This window comes from Haliotis rubra, unplaced genomic scaffold, assembly GCF_003918875.1.
Source record: "Haliotis rubra isolate DU_JTF1 unplaced genomic scaffold, ASM391887v1 Scf119, whole genome shotgun sequence".
Classification (NCBI taxonomy): domain Eukaryota; kingdom Metazoa; phylum Mollusca; class Gastropoda; order Lepetellida; family Haliotidae; genus Haliotis; species Haliotis rubra.
Genome location: NW_025765103.1, coordinates 1,218,186 through 1,241,799, shown reverse-complemented (window position 1 = coordinate 1,241,799; position 23,614 = coordinate 1,218,186). Strand labels below are relative to the sequence as shown.

The 23,614-nt window shown below is 41.6% G+C and overlaps 1 protein-coding gene across 1 annotated transcript in view; it reads left to right on the top strand.

The window, feature by feature from the left end:
* LOC124260551 (DNA repair protein RAD51 homolog 2-like) overlaps nt 1–23,614 on the top strand; it is a 48,406-nt gene that overhangs the window by 19,647 nt on the left and 5,145 nt on the right. The window contains exons 8-9 of the mRNA XM_046694877.1: nt 22,611–22,677; nt 22,958–23,082. Of these exons, the coding sequence (XP_046550833.1) occupies nt 22,611–22,677; nt 22,958–23,082 (192 nt within the window). The remainder of the gene's footprint in view (nt 1–22,610; nt 22,678–22,957; nt 23,083–23,614) is intronic.

Genomic DNA, 23,614 nt, shown 5'->3' with positions numbered 1-23,614 from the left:
CTGCTGTTGATCACTGGATTGTCTGGTCCAGACTCGATTATTTACAGACCACCGCCATATAGCTGGAATATTGCTGAGTGCGGCGTAAAGCTAAACTCACTCACTCACTCAAATGATACAATCTCATAACAGCACTCAAAAATATAAATATTCATAATCAATCCCAAAGCAACCAGTTATTTTGGTTACTGGACTAGGATTCTTGTAATTTCTTGTCAGAGAGGAACATTCGTCATCAATAATGGCTCACTTTGTACACACTGATAACATGGTTTATGACCAATTATTGATGCTAAACAGCCAGCAACAAATTTATTGAACTACTATTGTCTTTAAACTGGTGGCATTCTTTAATCAGTGTAAAATCATAAATACTTCTTTATATTTCGAGTCCAAAGTACTGCCATATGTATTTTGCCTCGGTGAAGGTTTGTAGGAAGCTGACTTCAGTTATTAGGTTCTGCATCCTCCATTTGTTCTGTGATTTTGTAAGATTATATCAGGTCTATCTTTCCGCGTATTTGTCACTCAATAAAGAGCAGCTTCTGATACTGGTTGGAACTCGTTAACATATTATGAGGCAGAAACACGGCCGTACATTTCTCAGTGTCGACACACTAAACATTTTACAAAATAGAACATAAATGAGACTCAAGCAGAAGAAAACATACTCCGTAAAAAAGATCTAATAGGAACTGTAAGTCAATATGGCTGTCATCAGAAAATGATAAATGAAATCTCATGGCCAATTTGAAATATATCAATCTCACAAATGAATGTTCTTACAGCCTGTAATTGGGGGCACAATCATTAAGAAGATCCAAGTTTCGGGTTTAGTAATTGTCGCCATCTTTTTTGTGAAAGTCAAGTGGTTTACAAAAGATTACTTCCAGATCTTGTAGTCATTAACAATCAGTTATCACTGGTTTGTCTGCGAGAGAAAGGCAATTACGTGGAAGTTGTGACTGCTTAGCAGGGATGGTGTGGATTTCAAAGCATTGACAGTACAGAGTTATCTCCCCTCTAGCCTTCTGCTGCAGATAGGTGAACATGGAAATGATAAGGACTTCTAATTAGAAACCGGTGGAAAATAAAGGTGACACAAGCTGCTGATATTTGGAGAAAAACTGATTTTATATGTGAGGGGAATGTGTCATAAATTGAATGTTATTTCCTCAGCAACTTTATCTCGTTTGGTAAATGTAAACTATAGACTGGAAGTTTCCAGTGTAATTGTGAACAGAGTATTTGTGAAAAATAAAATATTCTAACATTTTGTATCTTAGGTAATTTTGGTTCCTTGTATTTTGCAAGAGTGTGTTTTGTGTATGACTCCATTAAATGGCAAGAGTAGCCCAATTTGTAAGGTTGAATAGATTGGACAGGTAAAGTGTAAAAACCTGCATGGCTGTGTTGATTGTGGAGGTACAGTGAGACTGCATGATGTACTACTGCTGATTGTGTTATGTATAAGTATCTCACTCAAATAATTATTTTTTAGGTTGGCTCAATAATCAGACATCACTGAACAATAAATATTGAAAGTTTAATATATATTTTTCAAGTACAGTTTTAAAAGAATACCGACAGCAAACCCTCTCTTGTAACTGAAACTGGAAGCCAATGGGATTTGAATTGAATGTAAATGAAACTTTATTCACAAGCAAAATAACACCAAACCATTGTTGACACCACCCCTCCACCTGTGTCTGTTGACTACAAGATATGTGAAAACAAATTTACTGTGTTACAACAAAGACAGTTTTCTTGATTGCTAATTAAGAGCAGTTCTCATCATGTTTAACATATGTATTGTTATCAGGAAGACATTATTCCCCTGTAATAACATCTCTCAGTGATAAGGTCACCATTTCCCTGTATTGTTTTACGCGTGACATTTCTCAAGCTTGGATTAGGTAAATTTGTATTGATTGTAATGGTTGGGTTTGTTTTCGGGGCTGATAGTGCTGAAAGTAATTGTTGAGATGAAACAGACAATCTGTTCCAAATATATCTGTGAACCATTGTTTGAGAATGTTCTAACACTTGGATACTGTGTATCTGTTGGAGGTATGTAGTATTTCTGGCATGCCACCTTTTAAAACACCAGTGAACATGTATCACAGTACATTTAGAAAATGCTGGTGTGTATGTTTCTAAAAATCACAACTATTTTCATAACATTTTCATTTCAAACTTGAAGTTAAATTGAAATTATTCTGAAGTTAACTATAGATTTATATCCCTCCAACCCTCCACCACCCCACCCCAACCCTCCATCATCCCACCCCAACCCCATCACCCCATCACCCTCCATCATCCAACCCCAACCCTCCATCACCCCACCCCAACCCTCCAACCTTCCATCACCCACCCCAACAGTCCAACCCTCCATCACCCCACCCCCAACAGTCCAACCGTCCATCACCCCATCCCCAACAGTCAAACCCTTCATCACCCCACCCCAACAGTCCAACCCTCCATCACCCCATCCTAAAAGTGCAACCCTCCATCACACCCCCAACAGTCAAACCCTTCATCAACCCACCCCCAACAGTCAAACCCTTCATCACCCCATCCCCAACAGTCCAACCCTCCATCACACCCCCAACAGTACAACCCTCCATCACCCCACCCCAACAGTCCAAGCCTCCATCACCCCACCCCAACAGTCCAACCCTCCATCACCCCACCCCAAACACTCCAACCCTTCATCACCCCACCCCAACAGTCCAGCCCTCCATCACCCCGCCCCAACAGTCCAACCCTCCATCACCCCACCCGGAGCTGTCCACCCCTTTTTATCACCCCACCCCAACAGTCCAACCCTCCATCACCCCACCCCGACAGTCCAACCATTCATCACCCCACCCCAACAGTCCAGCCCTCCATCACCCCATCCCGACAGTCCAACCCTCGATCACCCCACACCAACAGTCCAACCCTTCATCACCCCACCCCTACAGTCCAAGCCCTACATCAGCCCCACACCAACAGTCCAACCCTCTATCACCCACCCCAACAGTCCAACCCTCCATCACCCAACTCCCGACAGTCGAACCCTCCATCACCCCACCCCCAACAGTCCAACCCTCCATCACCCCACCCCAACAGTCCAACCCTCCATCACCCCACCCCCAACAGTCCAACCCTCCATCACCCCACCCCAACAGTCCAACCCTCCATCACCCCACCCCCGGCCAGTCCAACCCTCCATCACCCCACCCCGACAGTCCAACCCTTCATCACCCATCCCAACAGTCCAACCCTCTATCACTCCCACCCCCGACAGTCCAACCCTCCATCACCCCACCCCAACAGTCCAACCCTCCATCACCCATCCCAACAGTCCAACCCTCTATCACCCCACCCATAACAGTCCAGCCCTCCATCACCCCACCCCCAACAGTCCAACCCTCCATCACCCCACCCCCAACAGTCCAACCCTCCATCACCCCACCCCCAACAGTCCAACCCTCCATCACCCCACCCCCAACAGTCCAACCCTCCATCACCCCACCCCAACAGTCCAACCCTCCATCACCCCACCCCCGACAGTCCAACCCTCCATCACCCCACCCCGACAGTCCAACCCTCCATCACCCCACCCCCAACAGTCCAACCCTCCATCACCCCACCCCAACAGTCCAACCCTCCATCATCCCACCCCAACAGTCCAACCCTCCATCATCCCACCCCAGCCCACCACAAAGAACATGACTGATACTGTATCTGATCTTTCATAATTCCCTTTTCTCATTCTCAGGAGGCTCTTCACTCTTGCTGATTAGGTTTCCAAAGTTCTTGTGTATGTGAGTGCCTCCCGGTGTTGGGTTTACCCCAGGAGGACCCCCAGACTCCTGTCTGGTGCACTTGCTGTATGACATAAAACAGAGCCGGTACTCCCACATGTAGGTGTGGGGTGTTGTTGTCGCTGCTGTTGCCAGTGGTGTGTTACTAGTGGTGGGGTGTTGGTTACTGAGAGTAGAAAACAGGGATCTTTTATTGGCAATAGTTGAAGGGCCACATTAGCTAAATGTTGCCACATGTATTGTGTACATGGCTGTTTCAGACGTTAGATTTATAGGAAACTTTACTCAGTGTTTGATAGATTTATGTGTTTACTTCTCAGCCGATTTGGATTCCAGTGAGTTCCAAACTGAAAACTGGTGTAGGTAAATGTCATTGTTTCATATTTCATGCTAAAACATTGAACATTTCATTTGTGTGTTCCGGACTGAATTCACTTTGCTCAATGCTACTCCCTTCCTTGTACTTTAGTTGCTCCATTTGGTGAGGGTAATTTTGAATATATTTCTTATATATTTTGAGACCCATGAATATGACTGGATCGCAAGTGATTCCATGGCATTTATTTGGTTAACCAAGAAGTTGATTGAGCATTTAAAGTCCCATTAACTAAAAAAAAATTTGATTCACACCCACTCACAGACTAGTACCCAGTTCCTGACTGACAAATAGGGTAATGGTTGGGTCATTATTGACCTGACATGATATTGTGTGGATGTGTATTGTGTGTTTTGTGTTGATTAAATAAGTTATTATTGATGTAATTATTCATAAAAATTGGATTCAGTATGTTTTGGCCATTGGGAAGTTATGAATTTATGAAACGCTATTCACAATTGTGTAAATCTGCCACATGGCCACACAGTGTACACACTACTTTCTACATTTATACTTCCATGAATGTTAGAAAATGAAGGCAATTATTAAGTGAATGTTCATCTTTAGAATTTCTGTTCCTTGTATATATCTGTCCCTCACAAGTAACCCATGCTTGTAGTACTTTAAGGCCTGTCGCGGTGTGTGTCATCCTATCACAGTGGATCCTTGCTCTGCTTTTGTCCTCTTGTCCCAGACTTGATCATTTAGAGAGTGAACATCATTGACAGTTACACTCACTCACTCACCCACTCTGAAATGTTAACTGTGGACTTTAGGACATGTTTCCACTAGAATGTCATCTGTTCTGGAGAACATTATCTTTTCAGTTCATTATTTTGTCATTTTATTGTGCAAACGTTCCATGTAGAAACAGTGACAATATTCTATAAACTACATAAACGAGAAATATAATACGTCAGAGTAACAATGCATATACTGATACAAATGTGTGACCTAGGACTATCTAGAAATCTAGATTTGTTTAAAGTTGTATATATATGATTGCAGATTATTTATCAAGTAGTATTCTCAATTTTTGTAAGTCCTGTATCAGGCTTTTAGGTAAACGATGGAGGATAATTCTATAGGTCCGTGGACCATTGGGTGTCATTGTTCTAGTTTGTCCCTGATGAAGATAGCTTTGTTCTTTGTTTACCCAAACACAGTCGTGATTGTCAAGTTAAAATGTCAAATGTACATGTGATGTAAAAAACAAATTTTCAGCATATTTCTTTTGATATGAAGACAAATTGAGCGTAGTTAATTGCTATCAAAGGGTGGAACCTTCTGGTGAATTCCACAGTTGTGGAGGTTGTGAGAATACCCACCTTTATTCCACCGTCTCCCCCTCCCCAACCCTTACCTATTTCTTTCTTGCCATACAACTACTGTAGCAGCTGTGCAGCCTGTCAAATGTTCCTCTTCAAATTAGAGGAATTTGAGAGAAACTAAAAAATTATTTATTGCCGTGGGTGATACCCAAAAAATGTTAGCAATAGCATAAAGAAATTTTCATTTAGGGAGTTAAAGAATTTGAAAGAGAAATAAAAAATGCTGATGAATTTGAGATATTAGGGCAAAAACATGTCTGAAAAGCTGGGGAAATATCATTTTATGTCATTTTGTCCCAAATCTTTGTTCGTTACATTCCATCAACATTCTTCCTAAATATTTGAAACAAGCATAATGAAAAAATTACTGTTTACTTCAATTATTTGACCGTGATGCATTGGTGGTTTGACTCTTTAATTAGCCAGTATCACTTGCTTTGTCATCTGGCATTGGCGAACAAAATTCTTTAAATATGCTGGATGTTGGATAGGGTTGGGTTTTTTGGTCCTCTTTATGACACCAACTGGCTTATGCAGAGAAGTGTGGAGATGTTTGTTGACATAACACAAGATTCAGGAGGACACCTATATTGAGTTTAATCAGAAAAACGTTTCTTTGTCTCTTTCCAATTTATCAAAATATGTTCCGTTTTTTTCACAAATATGAACGTCAGAGATAACGATCGCAGGTTTCAACCTAATAAATGTCAAGAGCATATTTTTAACTAAAAGGTTTTTGATGCTCTGAAACTGAAACCATCAGCTGACAGTTAAATGTGGTCAGGCCCAGAGGCTGTGGTTGATAGTTTAGAGTCTTTACTCCAAGACTGATGTGGGTTTGTTTGTTTCATTCTCTTCTTCCCATTCTCTCCTTAGGTAGAATTGGTCTTCAGCAACCCATGCTTGTCATAAGAAGTGACTAACGGGATCAGGTGGTCAGTCTTACGGACTTGGTTGACACATGTCATTGTATCCCAATTGTGTTGATAGATGCTCATGCTGTTGATCCCTAGACTGTCTAGTCCTACTCTATTATTTTCAAACCACTCCCATGTAGCTGGAATGCTGAGTGTGGTAGTACAACACAAACAAGACCTGTTGTGTCCATTTCTTCTTCTCCCTTTCCAGAGGTATATCTTTTCTCACTCCGTCCTTTATCCTGCTTTCCTCACTCAATCTCTCACTCTTTCCTCCCTTCTCTCCTCTTCCTCCTTGCCCTCCTGCTATTCCTCACCCTTCCCACTCTACTGCTTCTTTGCAAACTACCTTGAACCAACAGTGTGAATATCTTTCTTGCCGAACACATCAAAGTGTGGGAAAAAATGCCAGCACCTCTGAGGGCAAGAGGTCTACCGACTACACCAGTCGGAGCATCTTCGGCCAGCTCAGCCTGCTAACGAGATAATTAGTGCTGATGGTGATAGGAAAGGAAGAACTTGGCAAGGGCTTGCTTGAAAGAGGAGGGATATTTAGACTAAATGAGGCGTTTTGTTGAGGATTTTAGCATGCGTGCAGGTTTTGATCCTGAAGAGGGAACAGTGTATGGTTTGCCGGTACAGAATGTGACATGTTTTAGATGCTGTTAGCGCGCCTTTGTTAACATGATGTAGTCATTGGGTTCAGTCCCAGAAACCCCATATGTACGCTGTGGCACACTCCAGGGAAATAGAATACACATTGTTTGGGGAGGGCTGTCACATCCTACATCATCATGATGCTTCACTGTTTCCTGCTTGAAAAGTAAAAGCAGTTTTAAACAAAACTGCGAAAAGTTAACCTGTAGGCATTGTTATAGGAAAATAGTCAATAATTTGAATTGAAAGTTGACAAATGTGGTATACATTTCCAGGAATCCTTCAAGAGGACGTTGTGTTGAGTCAGTAGCTCAAATGATCTTGATTATGAGCGGGATCATCAAGTAATAAGATGGCCTGTGTTTGTTTACTGAGGAACATAATCAATCTTCACAAATGTGCTGTCGAGTAACTGTAAACCGGGGCATAATTCCTTCCCATCCAACATTCAAGGAGATATCTGTTAATCACTCAACAAGTTGAAATTTGGCACTCCACCTAGGAGCTAATCTAGCCAAATATTGTTCAAAATATGCGGGTAGGGTCCGAATCTACAGCCATCTAACGTGAGATAGCTCTGAGGAGGATGAGGAGCTGATGTATTGTCTTCTGTGTGTTAACAATCTCTGTGGAAATAACCCCAGGACAGTGGATAATGGCAGTGTTTATTATTTCCATGCGATTCCAACGCTTCTTTGGTGATAAGAGCTTCAATCTGTTCTTATCAATCTTAAATCAAGTGCTAGGGTGTAGGCCTTGGATCCTATTCCTCATTTTTTCAGCTCTCCAATTTATATTTTCTTAGAGGGTGTTGTTGTATATAGTCGAATAAAATGTAAATAGATAAACAGCAGATAAAATGAGGAAAAAGGAACGATGCTGTACTGATGCTTCTATCAGAGCCGACATCATTCATGTTCCGAGCACTTTTCTGTGGAATTGTCCATTTGAATGTTTACTTTGCTCTTATCAGAAACACTCTTATTTTATATGATGTAACCTTAGATATTGTTGAGTGTAACACCTTGCTTTGTAAATGTCAAGGGTACAGAATTACATTTTGCATTATCTGATAAAAACATTGTGGTAAGTGGAGTGTAATTAGCTTAGTTATTCCAGGGATTGTTTCAAGAGAAGGTTCCATGGTGGAATTGGCCGGTGTGGGTCTGGGCTATCAGCTTCAAGACAGCATGCTGCTTTGAAAACTTAACTTCCTGAAGATATGTGACTTGTATCTGTGTACGTTTAGCAACAAGAGTCACAATTAGCCGGATGGCTGAGGTTAGCTTACTACCTATGTGAAGGTATCAAACAACAGCCAGAATGACAGCATTTGGTGCGAGGGTTATGTTTTTAGAGGATGTTTTTCTTTCCTCTGTGAGGATAACTGGGTTGTTTAGATGAAAAACAAATAAAAAACAAAATCAAATGTGTCAAAAATAACTGAAATAAAATGTTATGGCCATAATGTGTGAAAGGAATAATTATTACCAAAAGAGATGTGCTCTTAGTGAGTGAGTGAGTTTAGTTTTATGCCGCTTTTAGCTATATTCCAGCAATATCACGACGGGGACACCAGAAATGGGCTTCACACATTGTACCCTTGTGGGGAATCGAAACTGGGTCTTCAGCGGGATGAGCGAACGCTTTAACCACTAGACTGCCCCACCGCCCAAGATGTGCCTTATTGATTCTAATTTGTCAACCAGAAGTATCAAATCACCAGTGTGTTACCGGAGAAATTACAGCTGATTTACACATATTGATTGTAACCATTGATGAAGAACTTGATGTGCCAATTAAATCTCTCATTTCACCAACACTTGCCTTGCACAAAATTGATTAACTTTCAGCATTTTATTAAGTTCATGAACATTATCTATGCCACTTTCCATATGTTAACAGCACTTCTGGGTGGGGAAAGGGGCCGTGGAGTGATGCAGTTATCTGTGACACATACTGGGAATAAGAAGTCTTACGAGTGCCTTTCATTTCTGATTTCGGAACACAAGGTTCTTGACAGACAGGAATCAGGAATAACTCCACCTTTGTGTTGACACTTCTACCGTTCCAGTTGTTGGGCTGCTTAAAGCTTCAACCCAAGGAATCAGTCATGAATTTGGGGATTAATTGTTTTGCAATTAGATCTGATTACTTTAAATGTATTTGAAGGAAATTATAAGTAATTTCAGATCAGCTGTCTGGAGTGTATTAATTCTGTTATTTCTAAACTATGACTATTAAATATATTCTGTTAAGTATATATTTTTTATTTTTTGGCTTGTTTTTTCTTTATGGAGAAAATTGCAAATGTTGTGATCTCAGACAGAAACTTGAAATAAGTATGTTTTGGTTGAATGACGACATTAACATGTAATTGTCTTTCTTGAGTCCATGTGCAATGAAGGGTGTCATTTTATAGTATTAATGGGTTCGTATGTGACTTATGTTATATTTTGGATTCCTCTCTAAATGACATTGTGTTTTCACAATGAGTTCGTATGATGTAAACAGAACTTGACAGACAGTGAAGACAATGGAACAAGTTTTATAGTGCAGAATGAGGGTTAATCAAACATAATTTCCCACTGATGGTCAATGTCATGACTATCACTGGTACAGAAAACTAACTTGTCATAAAAGACACGATTTCAAGGTCCACAATCGATCATAAATCCGGTGAAACCTCCCACATGACACCTGAGATGTATCCCCTGATGATTATCAATGATTCTTATTTTTCAAAAACTGTGATCATAATCTCAAATAATTAACATATTTTTCCTACAATCAAGAATGCTTAAACTTTTGTCCTCATATGCTTTTGAAGGAAAATTTCCAATCCTTCTCATTATTGTGGAATGCTAGAGTTTCTGCCATTGGATCTCCCTATTAATCATGTTTCCCTCAAAAAACATTAGTCTGTAGCCGTTGGGTCCCAATTCAACAAATCTATTTTGTCACTTTAACAGTTAATTTTTTTTAACAAAGTCTTCTCTTTGTTTTTGATGTTATCAACCAATCTTTAAATGTAGAAGTGAAAAACAAAGTCACATGTTAAATGTAACGTCAGCAGATGTTGACTCGGTTCGTGCTTGTTATTGCAGTTTTTTCACAAGTCACATGATCCCCGAAGACAACTGTTAGCAAGGAAGATTAGCCAAAGATGCCTATCAGTGCATTAAAGATTCACTTGAATGAGCTACAATGTGTCATTGGGCTGGTGAGCAATCATTTCCTTGCTCTGATATACTGCGAAGATTGAGAGTGACAGCTGTTTTTGCCATCTTGAAGTTATTTGAGTTCTGGCACCAGTCGCTTTGTTATATTGACAAATTAGTCAAGCAAAATGTTTTTCTGTAAAACGTTTGTCAAAATTTGTTTGCTGACAAATGGAATTATTTAGTGATAGGAAGCAGGTTGGACTTGGAAGACATGATTTTCATTCAACATTCAATCACATTTAGGTCATTTGGTTAAATTACCAAGTATTTCGTATACAAACCATCCTTGGTAAAAAGGCGATTTTAAAACATGTTTTAAAATGGTGAAGTGTAAAGTAGTTGAACTAAAGGAAGAACATGAAAAGTAGAGCTGTGACGATATATATCGTAGTATCGATAGTCGTGATACTTTTTCTGACAAATATATCGATACTTTTTTCCATATCGTGATATGTAACGTTGACCTTAAAATTGTGAATTTTCTTGTTATCAAAATACACTTTTTTAAAGAAAATAACGAACGATAGCATATCGTGATATGCATCGTATCGAATCATATCGTTCCATGATATCGCGATACATATCGTATTGTGAAATTTCTGTATCATCACACCTCGAATGAAAAGCGTATTTTTCTTATTGACCATTTGAGGATCTTACGTCTTTTTCCATACTTAACCTGTTTTGAATATTTGGGTTTATTTCATTACTTAATTTGCCATTAGCTAACTTGAATAGTTTCTTGTTGGCAATCGGTACACACATGCCCTGTGCCCTGAGTGACTGAAACTAGTCATAAACTAGGAATGGGTGGCGGTCACTGTCTGGACCTGCTTCATGCATCATTTTGTTTGATATTGAAGTTAGTCTTGACACAAAATACACTTTACAAAACTTTTTGGTTTTGTTGTTGTTTTGTTGGGTATTTTTGTTTGACACTGCAGTTATCAGTATTCTAGCTATTGGACGATATGTACTTGATATATATGAGCAATTCCAGTGATTGTCACAATCTATGCATTCAACCAAGTAATGGTGTCTGACCACCTATTTCTCACAAAACACATGGTTTTTCTGGAAACCAATTCCAGCTTAGGATCTTGAGGGTTTTTTTGGATATGACTAACGAAAAAAAAAGGTTTGTAATTCAAAGGGTTTGGTTACCAGAAGAAAATGTTTTCAAGATGATAAATTACTTGAGGGAAGATCTGTATGTTGCATTACCAATTAGCATCACAACATATGCTCTTTAACAATTTAAAATGTGTAAAAAGATTCAGACTGTAGTTGATTATTTGAAGATAGAAAAAGCAGCTTTATTTTATGCTAAATAAATTATGACTTGTATGTAAACATAGGATCATTACCCTCAGCACCTGTGTAGAACCCCGTTACAGATGCACATACATCAATCTTATAATCATTCACGCTTAATTACAAGTCTTGCTGAAGAGCTTTTGAAAGATTTTAAGCTTTTTGTCAGTGATGAGTGTTCTTTATCTTTTCGTCCTGAAAATATTTGCCTCATGATAATTTTGTAACTCATTTTGCTGTTCTTGAGTATTAAACATCTTTAATCATTCTGCTGTGTGAGGAAGGCTGTTTTTGTCAAATGTTTGTTTTCTTTGAATATACGTTTGACATGCATGTGCTTTTTAATATTATTACGGCTATTTACATCATTGCAATAAGTTATTTTCAGTGAGCCCAACTGTCACAAAATAATGAAGTGTGAATAGTTAGTGGCTTGTGTAAAGATGATGTGATACAACTGAATTCTGTTCTGTTCAACCCAACTGCATCACACATCACCGTTCAAAATAGCTGCCTGCCCGACCCTCGGGACGGGTTATTTTCAACACGGACTGCCCCATTCTCAAATTCACCTGATATAAAGATGTAGCGTGTCCTGGGTCAAAGATGTAGCAAGTCCTGGGTCAAACATGCAGCATGTCCTGGGTCAAAGATGTAGTGTGACCTGGGTCAAACATGCAGCATGTTCGGGTCAAAGATGTAGCATGTCCTGGGTCAAAGATGTAGCGTGTCCTGGGTCAAAGATGTAGTGTGACCTGGGTCAAACATGCAGCATGTCCTGGGTCAAAGATGTAGCGTGTCCTGGGTCAAAGATGTAGTGTGACCTGGGTCAAACATGCAGCATGTCCTGGGTCAAAGACGTAGCATGTCCTGGGTCAGAGATGCAGCATGTCCTGAGTCAGAGATGTAGCATGTCCTGGGTCAAAGATGTAGCGTGTCCTGGGTCAAAGATGTAGCATGTCCTGGGTCAAAGATGTAGCATGTCCTGGGTCAAAGATGTAGCATGTCCTGGGTCAAAGATGTAGCGTGTCCTGGGTCAAAGATGTAGCATGTCCTGGGTCAAACATGTAGCATGTCCTGGGTCAAACATGCAGCATGTCCTGGGTCAAAGATGTAGCGTGTCCTCAGTCAAAGATGTAGCGTGTCCTGGGTCAAAGATGTAGCATGTCCTGGGTCAAAGATGTAGCATGTCCTGGGTCAAAGATGTAGTGTATCCTGGGTCAAAGATGTAGCGTGTCCTGGGTCAAAGATGTAGCGTGTCCTCAGTCAAAGATGTAGCGTGTCCTCAGTCAAAGATGTAGCGTGTCCTGGGTCAAAGATGTAGCGTGTCCTGGGTCAGAAGATGTAGTGTGTCCTGGGTCAAAGATGCAGCATGTCCTGGGTCAAAGATGCAGCATGTCCTGGGTCAAAGATGCAGCATGTCCTGGGTCAAAGATGCAGCATGTCCTGGGTCAAAGATGCAGCATGTCCTGGGTCAAAGATGCAGCATGTCCTGGGTCAAAGATGCAGCATGTCCTGGGTCAAAGATGCAGCATGTCCTGGGTCAAAGATGCAGCATGTCCTGGGTCAAAGATGCAGCGTGTCCTGGGTCAAAGATGGCAGCAAAGATGTCCTGGGTCAAAGATGCAGCATGTCCTGGAGTCAAAGATGTAGTCAAAGATGTCCTGACCTGGTCAAAGATGCAGCATGTCCTGGGTCAGAAAGATGTCAAAGAGCATGTCCTGGGTCAAAAAGATGCAGCATGTCCTGGGTCAAAGATGTAGCATGTCCTGGGTCAAAGATGTATGTCCTGGGTCAAAGATGTAGATGTGACCTGGGTCAAAGATGTAGCGTGTCCTGGGTCAAAGATGTAGTGTCCTGGGTCAAAGATGTAGCATGTCCTGGGTCAAAAAAGATGTCCTGGGTCAAAGATGCAGCATGTCCTGGGTCAAAGATGTAGCATGTCCTGGGTCAAAGAAAGATGTCAAAGAAGCATGTCCTATGTCCTGGGTCAAAGATGTAGCGTGTCCTGGGTCAAAAGATGTAGCGTGTCCTGGGTCAAAGATGTAAGCATGTCCTGGGTGTCCTGGGTCGTGTCCTGGGTCAAAGATGTAGCATGTCCTGGGTCAAAGATGTAGCGTGTCCTGGGTCAAAGATGTAGCATGTCCTGGGTCAAAGATGTAGCATGTCCTGGGTCAAAGATGCAGCAGAGATGTCCTGGGTCAAAGATGCAGCATGTCCTGGGTCAAAGATGCAAAGAGCATGTCCTGGGTCAAAGAGAAGACCTTGGCCCAAGATGTCCTGGGTCAAAGATGCAGCATGTCCTGGGTCAAGAGATGTCAAAGATGCAGCATGTCCTGGGTCAAAGATGTAGCGTGTCCTGGAGTCAAAGATCGTGTCCTGGGTCAAAGATGCAGCATGTCCTGGGTCAAAGATGATGTCCCTGGGTCAAAAGATGCAGCATGTCCTGGGTCAAAAGATGCAGCATGTCCCTGGGTCAAAAGATGTAGCATGTCCTGGGTCAAAGATGTAGCATGTCCTGGGTCAAAGATGTCCTGGTCAAAGTCAAAGATGCAGCATGTCCTGGGTCAAAGATGTAGCATGTCCATGAGATGTAGTGGTCAAAGATGTAGCATGTCCTGGGTCAAAGATGTAGTGTGACCTGGGTCAAAGATGTATGTCCTGGGTCAAAGATGTAGCATGTCCTGGGTCAAAGATGCAGCATGTCCTGGGTCAAAGAAGCATGTCCTGGGTCAAAGATGTAAGCATGTCCTGAGTCAAAGATGTAGCGTGTCCTGGGTCAAAGATGCAGCATGTCCTGGGTCAAAGATCAAAGAGCATGTCCTGGGTCAGAGATGCAGCATGTCCTGGGTCAAAGATGCAGCATGTCCTGGGTCAAAGATGTAGTGTGACCTGGGTCAAAGATGTAGCATGTCCTGGGTCAAAGATGCAGCATGTCCTGGGTCAAAGATGTAGCATGTCCTGGGTCAAAGAGATGTAGTGTCCCTGGTCAAAGATGTAGTGTGTCCTGGGTCAAAGATGCAGCATGTCCAGTCAAGATACTGCAGCATGTCCTGGGTCAAAGATGTAGCATGTCCTGGGTCATGTCCTGGGTCAAAGATGCAGCATGTCCTGTAGCATGTCTGGGTCAAAGATGTAGCATGTCCTGGGTCAAAGATGTAGCATGTCCTGAGTCAGAGATGTAGCATGTCCTGGGTCAAAGATGTAGCATGTCCTGGGTCAAAGATGTAGCGTGTCCTGGTAGCATGTCCTGGCCATGTCAAAGATGGCATGGGTCAAAGATGTAGCATGTCCTGGGTCAAAGATGCAGCATGTCCTGGGTCAAAAAAGATGGGTCAAAGATGTAAGCATGTCCTGTGTCCTGGGTCAAAGATGCAGTGCATGTCCTGGGTCAAAAGATGTCAAAGCATGTCCTAGTCAAAGATGTCCTGGGTCAAAGATGTATGTCCTGGGTCAAAGATGTAATGTTGCATGTCCTGAGTCAAAGATGCAGCATGTCCTGGTCAAAAGTCATGAGATGGAGCATGTCCTGGGTCAAAGATGGTAGCATGTCCTGGGTCAAAAGATGCAGCATGTCCTGGGTCAAAGATGCAGCATGTCCTGAGTCAGAGATGCAGCATGTCCTGGGTCAAAGATGCAGCATGTCCTGGGTCAAAGATGGAGCATGTCCTGGGTCAAAGATGCATGTCCTGAGTCAGAGATGTAGTGTATCCTGGGTCAAAGATGTAGCATGTCCTGAGTCAGAGATGTAGTGCATGTCCTGGGTCAAAAGATGTAGCTATGTCCTGGGTCAAAGATGTCCAAAGATGGGTGGTCAAAGATGCAGCATGTCCTGGGTCAAAGATGCAGAGCATGTCCTGGGTCAAAGATGTAGCAGCATGTCCTGGGTCAAAGATGTAGCATGGTTGACCTGGGTCTAATGGTCAAAGATGTAGCATGTCCTGGGTCAAAGATGTAGCATGTCCTGGGTCAAAGATGCAGCGTGTCCTGGGTCAAAGATGTAGCATGTCCTGGGTCAGAGATGTAGTGTCCTGGGTCAAAGATGTAGCATGTCCTGGGTCAAAGATGCAGCATGTCCTGGGTCAAAGATGCAGCATGTCCTGGGTCAAAGATGTAGCAGCATGTCCTGGGTCAAAGAAGATGTAGCATGTCCTGGGTCAAAGATGTAGCATGTCCTGCGGGTCAAAGATGTGGCGTGTCCTGGGTCAAAGATGATGTGACCTGGGTCATGGTCCTGGGTCAAAGATGCAGCATGTCCTGGGTCAGAGATGTAGCATGTCCTGGGTCAAAGATGCAGCATGTCCTGGGTCAAAGATGTAGCATGTCCTGGGTCAAAGATGCAGCATGTCCTGGGTCAAAGATGCAGCATGTCCTGGGTCAAAGATGTAGTGTGACCTGGGTCAAAGATGTAGCGTGTCCTGGGTCAAAGATGCGTGTCCTGGGTCAAAGATGTAGCATGTCCTGGGTCAAAGATGTAGCATGTCCTGGGTCAAAGATGCTTAGCATGTCCTGGGTCAAAGATGTGTCCTGGGTGACCTGGGTCAAAGATGTCAAAAGCGTGTCCTGGGTCAAAGATGTAGCATGTCCTGGGTCAAAGATGTAGCATGTCCTGGGTCAAAGATGTAGCATGTCCTGGGTCAAAGATGTAGCATGTCCTGGGTCCATGTCCTGAGTCAAAGATGTCAAAGATGTGTCCTGGGTCAAAGAGCGTGTCCTGGGTCAAAGATGTAGCATGTCCTGGGTCAAAGATGTAGCGTGTCCTGGGTCAAAAGATGTGTCCTGGGTCAAAGATAGCATGTCCTGGGTCAAAAGATGTAGCAGCGTGTCCTGGGTCAAAGATGTAGCGTGTCCTGGGTCAAAGATGTAGCATGTCCTGGGTCAAAGATGTAGCATGTCCTGGGTCAAAGATGTAGCATGTCCTGGGTCAAAGATGTAGCATGTCCTGGGTCAAAGATGTAGCATGTCCTGGGTCAAAGAAGTGTCCTGTCAAAGATGTATGTGTCCTGGGTCAAAGATGTAGTGTGTCCTGGGTCAAAGATGTCCTGGGTCAAAGATGTAGCGTGTCCTGGGTCAAAGATGTAGCATGTCCTGGGTCAAAGATGTAGCATGTCCTGGGTCAAAGATGTAGCGTGTCCTGGGTCAAAGATGTAGCGTGTCCTGGGTCAAAGATGTAGCATGTCCTGGGTCAAAGATGTAGTGTGTCCTGGGTCAAAGATGTAGTCAAAGATGTGTGTCCTGGGTCAAGAGATGTATGTCCTGGGTCAAAGATGGTGTCCTGGGTCAAAGATGTAGCGTGTCCTGGTCAAAGAAGTTTAGTAGCAGTCCTGGGTCAAAGATGTAGGGTCCTCAAAGATAGCGTGTCCTATGCCTAGGGTCAACATGTGTACAAAATGCAGAAGAAGTTTAAGACAAAGTCCTCATATATGCCTGAGCATGTCCTGGTGTCAAATATATTCTTGTGGATCTGGCCAAATATACATACACTGACATTGTACATACGTGGAAAGATAGGTTCAAAGTGTTATTGTTAGTTTTATATTGTTACTTTTTAATTAGAGTATGTTACAGCTAAATATTTTCCACGAATGAATCAACCACTCACTAATATAGTTATTTCAAACTGTTATTTTTGTCCTGTTAGTCAAATTTGACTGAAAGTTTAACAGTTATAATTATACCAGCAAAACACAATTACTTCAAAATGTTTCTCAATGCTTGAGAAAGATGTGCTACACTAATTATCTAATCTCAAGTCCATTTTTCTATTTGACAATGTGGAAGGAATGTTTAGATTCTTCAAGTGGGCAACACATATGTTTAGCCTGTGGATTAATTTGAGGCCAGCTGTCCACCATCACACAAATGACTTCCCATAAGTATGTGTCTCAGTCCTGGGGAGCCCAAACAGGTTGTGTTAGAGTGGGACAAGGGACCAGGACTGTGTGTTTACTAACAAACTATCACACTCCCCTAAGGTGGAAGGCATGACACACACCAGCCACTGATGTTGAATGCCAACACCTGAATGTTTAACATATCCAGTGTCAAAGGCAAGCTTGTGAGAGATAGCTTTCAGTTGTAGTGTTGCAGTATCAGAGGGTGGGGTGGGATGGTGTTGTAGTGGCAGAAGGGGGAGCAGGGGACAGTGTGACTGTATGTGTGAGAGGTAGGGGAAAACTAGTTGCAGACTAGGGAGTACTAGCAATAAACATGTTTTATTGACTTGTACCTGGTTTGTCCATGGTGATGGATGTGTTCTTGGTGGTTGAAGTTGGTGGCAGTACTGAATGGTGTTAGTGGATGGCAATATTTATTTGGAGAATTTGGTGGCAGTACCAGGTGGTAAAAATTGGTCTCAGCTCTTGGTGGTGGAAGTTAGTTGCATGTTTGGAGAATTTGGTGTTACACATTGGTGGCAGTACATGTTTGGAATATGTGGTGGTAGATGCTTGTAGCAGTACATGTTTGGAGAATTTGGTGGTGGATGTTTGTAGCAGTACGTGTTTGGAATATTTGGTGGTGGATGTTTATGGCAGTACATGTTTGGTATATTTGGTGGTGGATGCTTGTAGCAGTAGATGTTTGGAAAATTTGGTGGTAGATGTTTGTGGCAGTACATGTTTGGTATATTTGGTGGTAGACGTTTGTAGCAGTAGATGTTTGGAGAATTTGGTGGTAGATGTTTGTGGCAGTACATGTTTGGTATATTTTATGGTTGACCTTTGTGGCAGTATGTGTTTGGAATATTTGGTGGTAGACATTTGTAGTAGTAGATGTTTGTAGCAGTACATGTTTGGAATATTTGGTGGTAGATGTTTGTAGCAGTACGTGTTTGGAATATTTGGTGGTAGACATTTGTAGTAGTAGATGTTTGTAGCAGTACGTGTTTGGAATATTTGGTGGTAGACATTTGTAGTAGTAGATGTTTGTAGCAGTACGTGTTTGGAATATTTGGTGGTAGACGTTTGTAGCAGTAGATGTTTGGTATATTTGGTGGTAGATGTTTGGAGAATTTGGTGGTAGATGTTTGTGGCAGTACATGTTTGGTATATTTTATGGTTGACCTTTGTGGCAGTATGTGTTTGGAATATTTGGTGGTAGATGTTTGTGGCAGTACATGTTTGGTATATTTGATGGTTGACCTTTGTGGCAGTATGTGTTTGGAATATTTAGTGGTAGATGTTTGTGGCAGTACGTGTTTGAAATATTTGGTGGTAGATGTTTGTAGCAGTACGTGTTTGGTATTTGGTAGTCTGTCTCACAGTCCCTGAACCACATTAATTCCCCTACTGCCAAGCCCTCTTTGCAGTGCTAAAGCCCTAAATAAAGCAAGTCTAGATTTCCTGAATCTCTGGTCTCCCTAGGGCTCCTTTTCAATATAAATGGGCTTGTTTGTTACTATCAAAATTATATATATTCAGAGACTAAGCCTTAGTCTAGGTAATTGGTGGCAGTACTTGATGGGTGAAGCTGGGTTTTTAGGTCACAGTAGTGAAAAGGGCATAATTTTCTTATTATTACTTATAGTTGTGTGAATGTGTTGTTTTTTTCATAAACAAGCACAACTATTATTGCTTTCTTAGTTGAATGAAACTGTTGGGGTTTTATGTTTGATCTATATGCCTATGAGGTGACTTGAAATGTAAAGTATGTTCTTGAAAACTACTTGTATCATAACATACGAGAAACAAGATATTGTAAGATTTAATACTTTCAAAGGTCCTCTTATCATTGGAAGACCTCTTCACATTTTTGTGAGGACATGCAATTTGGAGATAAAACCCAACAAAATTCAATAGTGTTTTTCTCAAAGGCACTTGTTACATATGATGAAAGAACCAACAGTTAAATGTTTAGATCCAAAGGAAACAAGGGCGTGGTATTGTAGATTGCCTGTCAACATCACCTTCATTAAACTCCTTTTCCTGACACCTCTTACCGATTCCGGAATGGGATACTTCTGTTTACAGATAGTTACATACAATCTCAAAGGTTGGTTTTAAATAAACATTAAGTATGTCCATATTTCCCGTGTTTTGGAAGTCTTTGGCTTGGCTCTGTGAAGACGACTTCAGTTTCAAATGGTTTCAAGTAGGAACCTGTGGTAGCTTGTGAACACATTTATAGCGTGGGAGACAGAACCACATGTTCAGCATCAGAGCTGTCTTTGTAGTGTATCCACGGTTACTGTAAGTGGGAAGCTGCAGAGAGGAGGGTGCTCGAGGACCATGTCACTGCCAGTACTGTTGCAAGCCTGTAACAGGAGGTTCAAGTGGGCTTCAAAATTTGCTTTTGAAAATAAAGGAAAAGGTTATGCCAGTGACAATGATCATTTGATTATTATCGTTGTTGCCTCCGTCTACATCCCCTTACTCTGCAACACCTCCATCTAAACCACCAGTTGTGATCTGAGTACAATCTTGGCAGGAAACAGTCTCTATTTCCCATATGTCCCATATGAATTAAAAGAATTGTTTTAAAAACCCAATGTATTTTTCTTTCCCCATGTGTTATAAAATCATGAAAGCCTCCAGTAACAATTTATAACAAAAATGTTGTTTTGTTGCAATGTAACATTTGTTATGTTTACAGTCATTTGATAAATTATTTATATATTATCTAGAAATAGGAAGTTGTTCCAGTCTGTGTCAATCATGCAAGCTGTAATAGTGAAGAAATACTAAATGTCTGTAAACTGGTAGATAAAGTATAAGCCAGCATGGGCACTGTGGTGTTATGTTTGGGATATATTCCACTGATAACTCTAAGTATACGGTGGGTGTTCTATTTATCAAATCCTGTGAAGTTCCAGGCTAGTGTTCGGCATCATTGAATACAAGGAGACTTACGTGAGTATCAGGTGGTCCGACACGCTGACGGCTGATCCTTGTCATTACGAGTATATTGATGCTCATGACATCAATCACTGGATTGTGCGGTCATGACTCGAATGTTCACAGACTGTCATAATTACAGCTGGAATATTGGTGGCATTAGAGGAGGAGGTGAGGTGAAATTGGGTTTAACATCATGCTTGAGAATATTTCGCTCATATGACTACATGCATGTGTGTATGTGTATGTGCGGCTGCTTGTACTAGCCCAGACTTAAGCTGGTTTTCTAGTGCTAGCTCACTGAGATACCATGCTGCAGTGAAGCATGAATACCCCACTCAGACACATTATACTGACTCTGAACCGACCAGTCCTTGTTGTACCCATTAATGCCCAGCCCAGGCAGGGACCAACAAGTACCATATTTTAACATCTTTTGGTATGACATGGTCGGGGATCAAACCCGCGACCTTCCGCTCCAGGTGGACGCTCTAACCACTACACCATGGAGTTGGTCAGCATTAGAGGAGTGACAAACATTCTTCAAGGCCATCTAGATAAACACAGTTCTTTAAAAGGAAAAAACACAAAAATAAGAAAAACCTAAAAGTCTGGACGATTGCCTACAGAAAGATAAAAGAAACATTTCAAACTTATTAAGAATGTTTGTCTGTGTCGCATTTGAGCTCCCCATCTGCTTCAAATAAAAGCACTGAAATTCAAAGCTGTAAGATAAATATTTATGTCATCTCTGGTTAAGGCAATCACTGGCATTTCGGTTAGGAGTTTTCCTTCTTTTATTAGAAACAAAAGATTCTGCAATGACTATATCCCATGTTTATCACCTCTCTGGGGAGGACGTTTGTTAGTTTTTCCAGCATCATATTGCATCTTTAATTGAACTCACAGTCTCAGGAGATTTTGTCAGGGCTTGAGAGAATCCCCCATTAGGACTTTCTCTGGTGTGTTTGTTGAAGGACATTATCTCATAGTGATTGCATGGTTTATGTGGGAATCATGATGGAATCGGAAACTCTTGAAGGATGTATTATCTTGGATTGCCAGAGATAAAATTATGGCTGGTGTTTGTTTCAAGATAGCTAGAGCTGTGTGAAGATCTATGTTTATTGTTTTCACATCAGCTTCATCAACAGCTTCCTGGAGGTTTTGCAATGTTTTACATATATTTATTTTTGTGGTACCATTTTTCATGTGGTACATATGTCCGTCTGTGAAGGAACTCATTTGGAACACTTGTTTCATAATCAGATAAAACCTCTACATATTTTGAATGTTTCCATCATCATTTCTGGAAACTGATTTCAGACTTCTGAAATGGTTTACTGGACACAAGTGCAAAATACTTGCCTAAAATTCAAACTCATTTGCTTGAAATTTGTGATGTTAGAGTCTCTTGTCATGATCCAGTCAAGAGAAAGTTACAGATCTGGCCAGGTTCTGTTTAGTCAGACAAAATCCTCTGCTTCTGAACATACAAGTGAAGACTAGAGTTTATCTGTGCCGGTTGTTGGGTACTGCATTCGTAACCTTCCAATATGAGATGTTCTTTGTATTGAGTAGTATATATACCTTGAATTAGGAAGCAAGAGCTTAATATTTGATTAATTATATTTATAGTAACTGCTTTGAATTTGCTTTGAATGTTATTTGGCAGCCATAATGGATTCCCTATTAAACTCTTGTAGGGGCAAACGGTAATCGGACTGTCTCACAGTCCCTGAACCACATTAATTTCCCTACTGCTAAGCCCTCTCTGCAGTGCTAAAGCTCTAAATAAAGCAAGTCTAGATTTCCTCTGAATCTCTGGTCTCCCTAGGGCTCCTTTTCAATATAAATGGGCTTGTTTGCTACTATCCAAATTATATATATTCAGAGACTAAGCCTTAGTCTAGGTAATCATGTGCCCATCATTTAGCAGTTTCATGCAAAAGGAAAGAAGTGTCATACCGAAGAGAAATGTTTTAGCATTGTGGTTCATGCCAGTTTGACAGGGTCTGTACAAGGGAGGTTCCTCTGAATCTGTTTTCAGGTTGTGGAGAAGTGAGGTTAAACTAAACACAGATGTTCTGTAAAGCAATATACAGGGGCACGTAACACGATGAAGTAAACTGACGTTGCTTTCAGGTGGTGGTCACTAATCAAATTACAACACGGTATGGCAGACCAGGTGCAGTGCTTGACAGTGAGCATGGTATGTATTTCAGCTGTAATGTAATAATATTGTTTCTAAACAAGGGCCCAAGCAGAATAGGGGATAATAGATCCCCCGTACACCATGCCTCTCCTTGCAGGGTTCCATGGTAGAATTCTCCCCCTGCACCCAATGCTCACCCTTCTATCGTAAAGTGGCCTTTGTGCTTAACACGACTAATTTAGTTGCTGAAATAACCAAATTGTATCAGCAATCTAGTAAAGTTTGTAATGACTAAAAATTAAAATATAATGGTGTTATATAAATTAAACCCCTGTAGATGGCAGCAGCAGTGTGACAGCCGAGGGAGACGCAGGCTTCGTGACGGCAGCACTAGGCAACACGTGGAGTCACAGTGTGAACACAAGGCTTATCCTGCAGTACCTGGAAGCTGACCGCAGACAGGTAAACAGACTGATTACATAGGTCATCATCAGGCTTACCCAGATGTACCTAGAAGCTGACCGGAGACAGGTAAACAGACTGATTACATAGGTCATCATCAGGCTTACCCAGATGTACCTAGAAGCTGACCGGAGACAGGTAAACAGACTGATTACATCGGTCATCATCAGGCTTACCCAGATGTACCTAGAAGCTGACCGGAGACAGGTAAACAGACTGATTACATAGGTCATCATCAGGCTTACCCAGATGTACCAGAAGCTGACCGAGAACAGGTAAACAGACTGATTACATAGGTCATCATCAGGCTTACCCAGATGTACCTAGAAGCTGACGAGAGACAGGTAAACAGACTGATTACATCGGTCATCATCAGGCTTATCCAGATGTACCTAGAAGCTGACCGGAGACAGGTAAACAGACTGATTACATCGGTCATCATCAGGCTTACCCAGATGTACCTAGAAGCTGACCGGAGACAGGTAAACAGACTGATTACATCGGTCATCATCAGGCTTACCCAGATGTACCT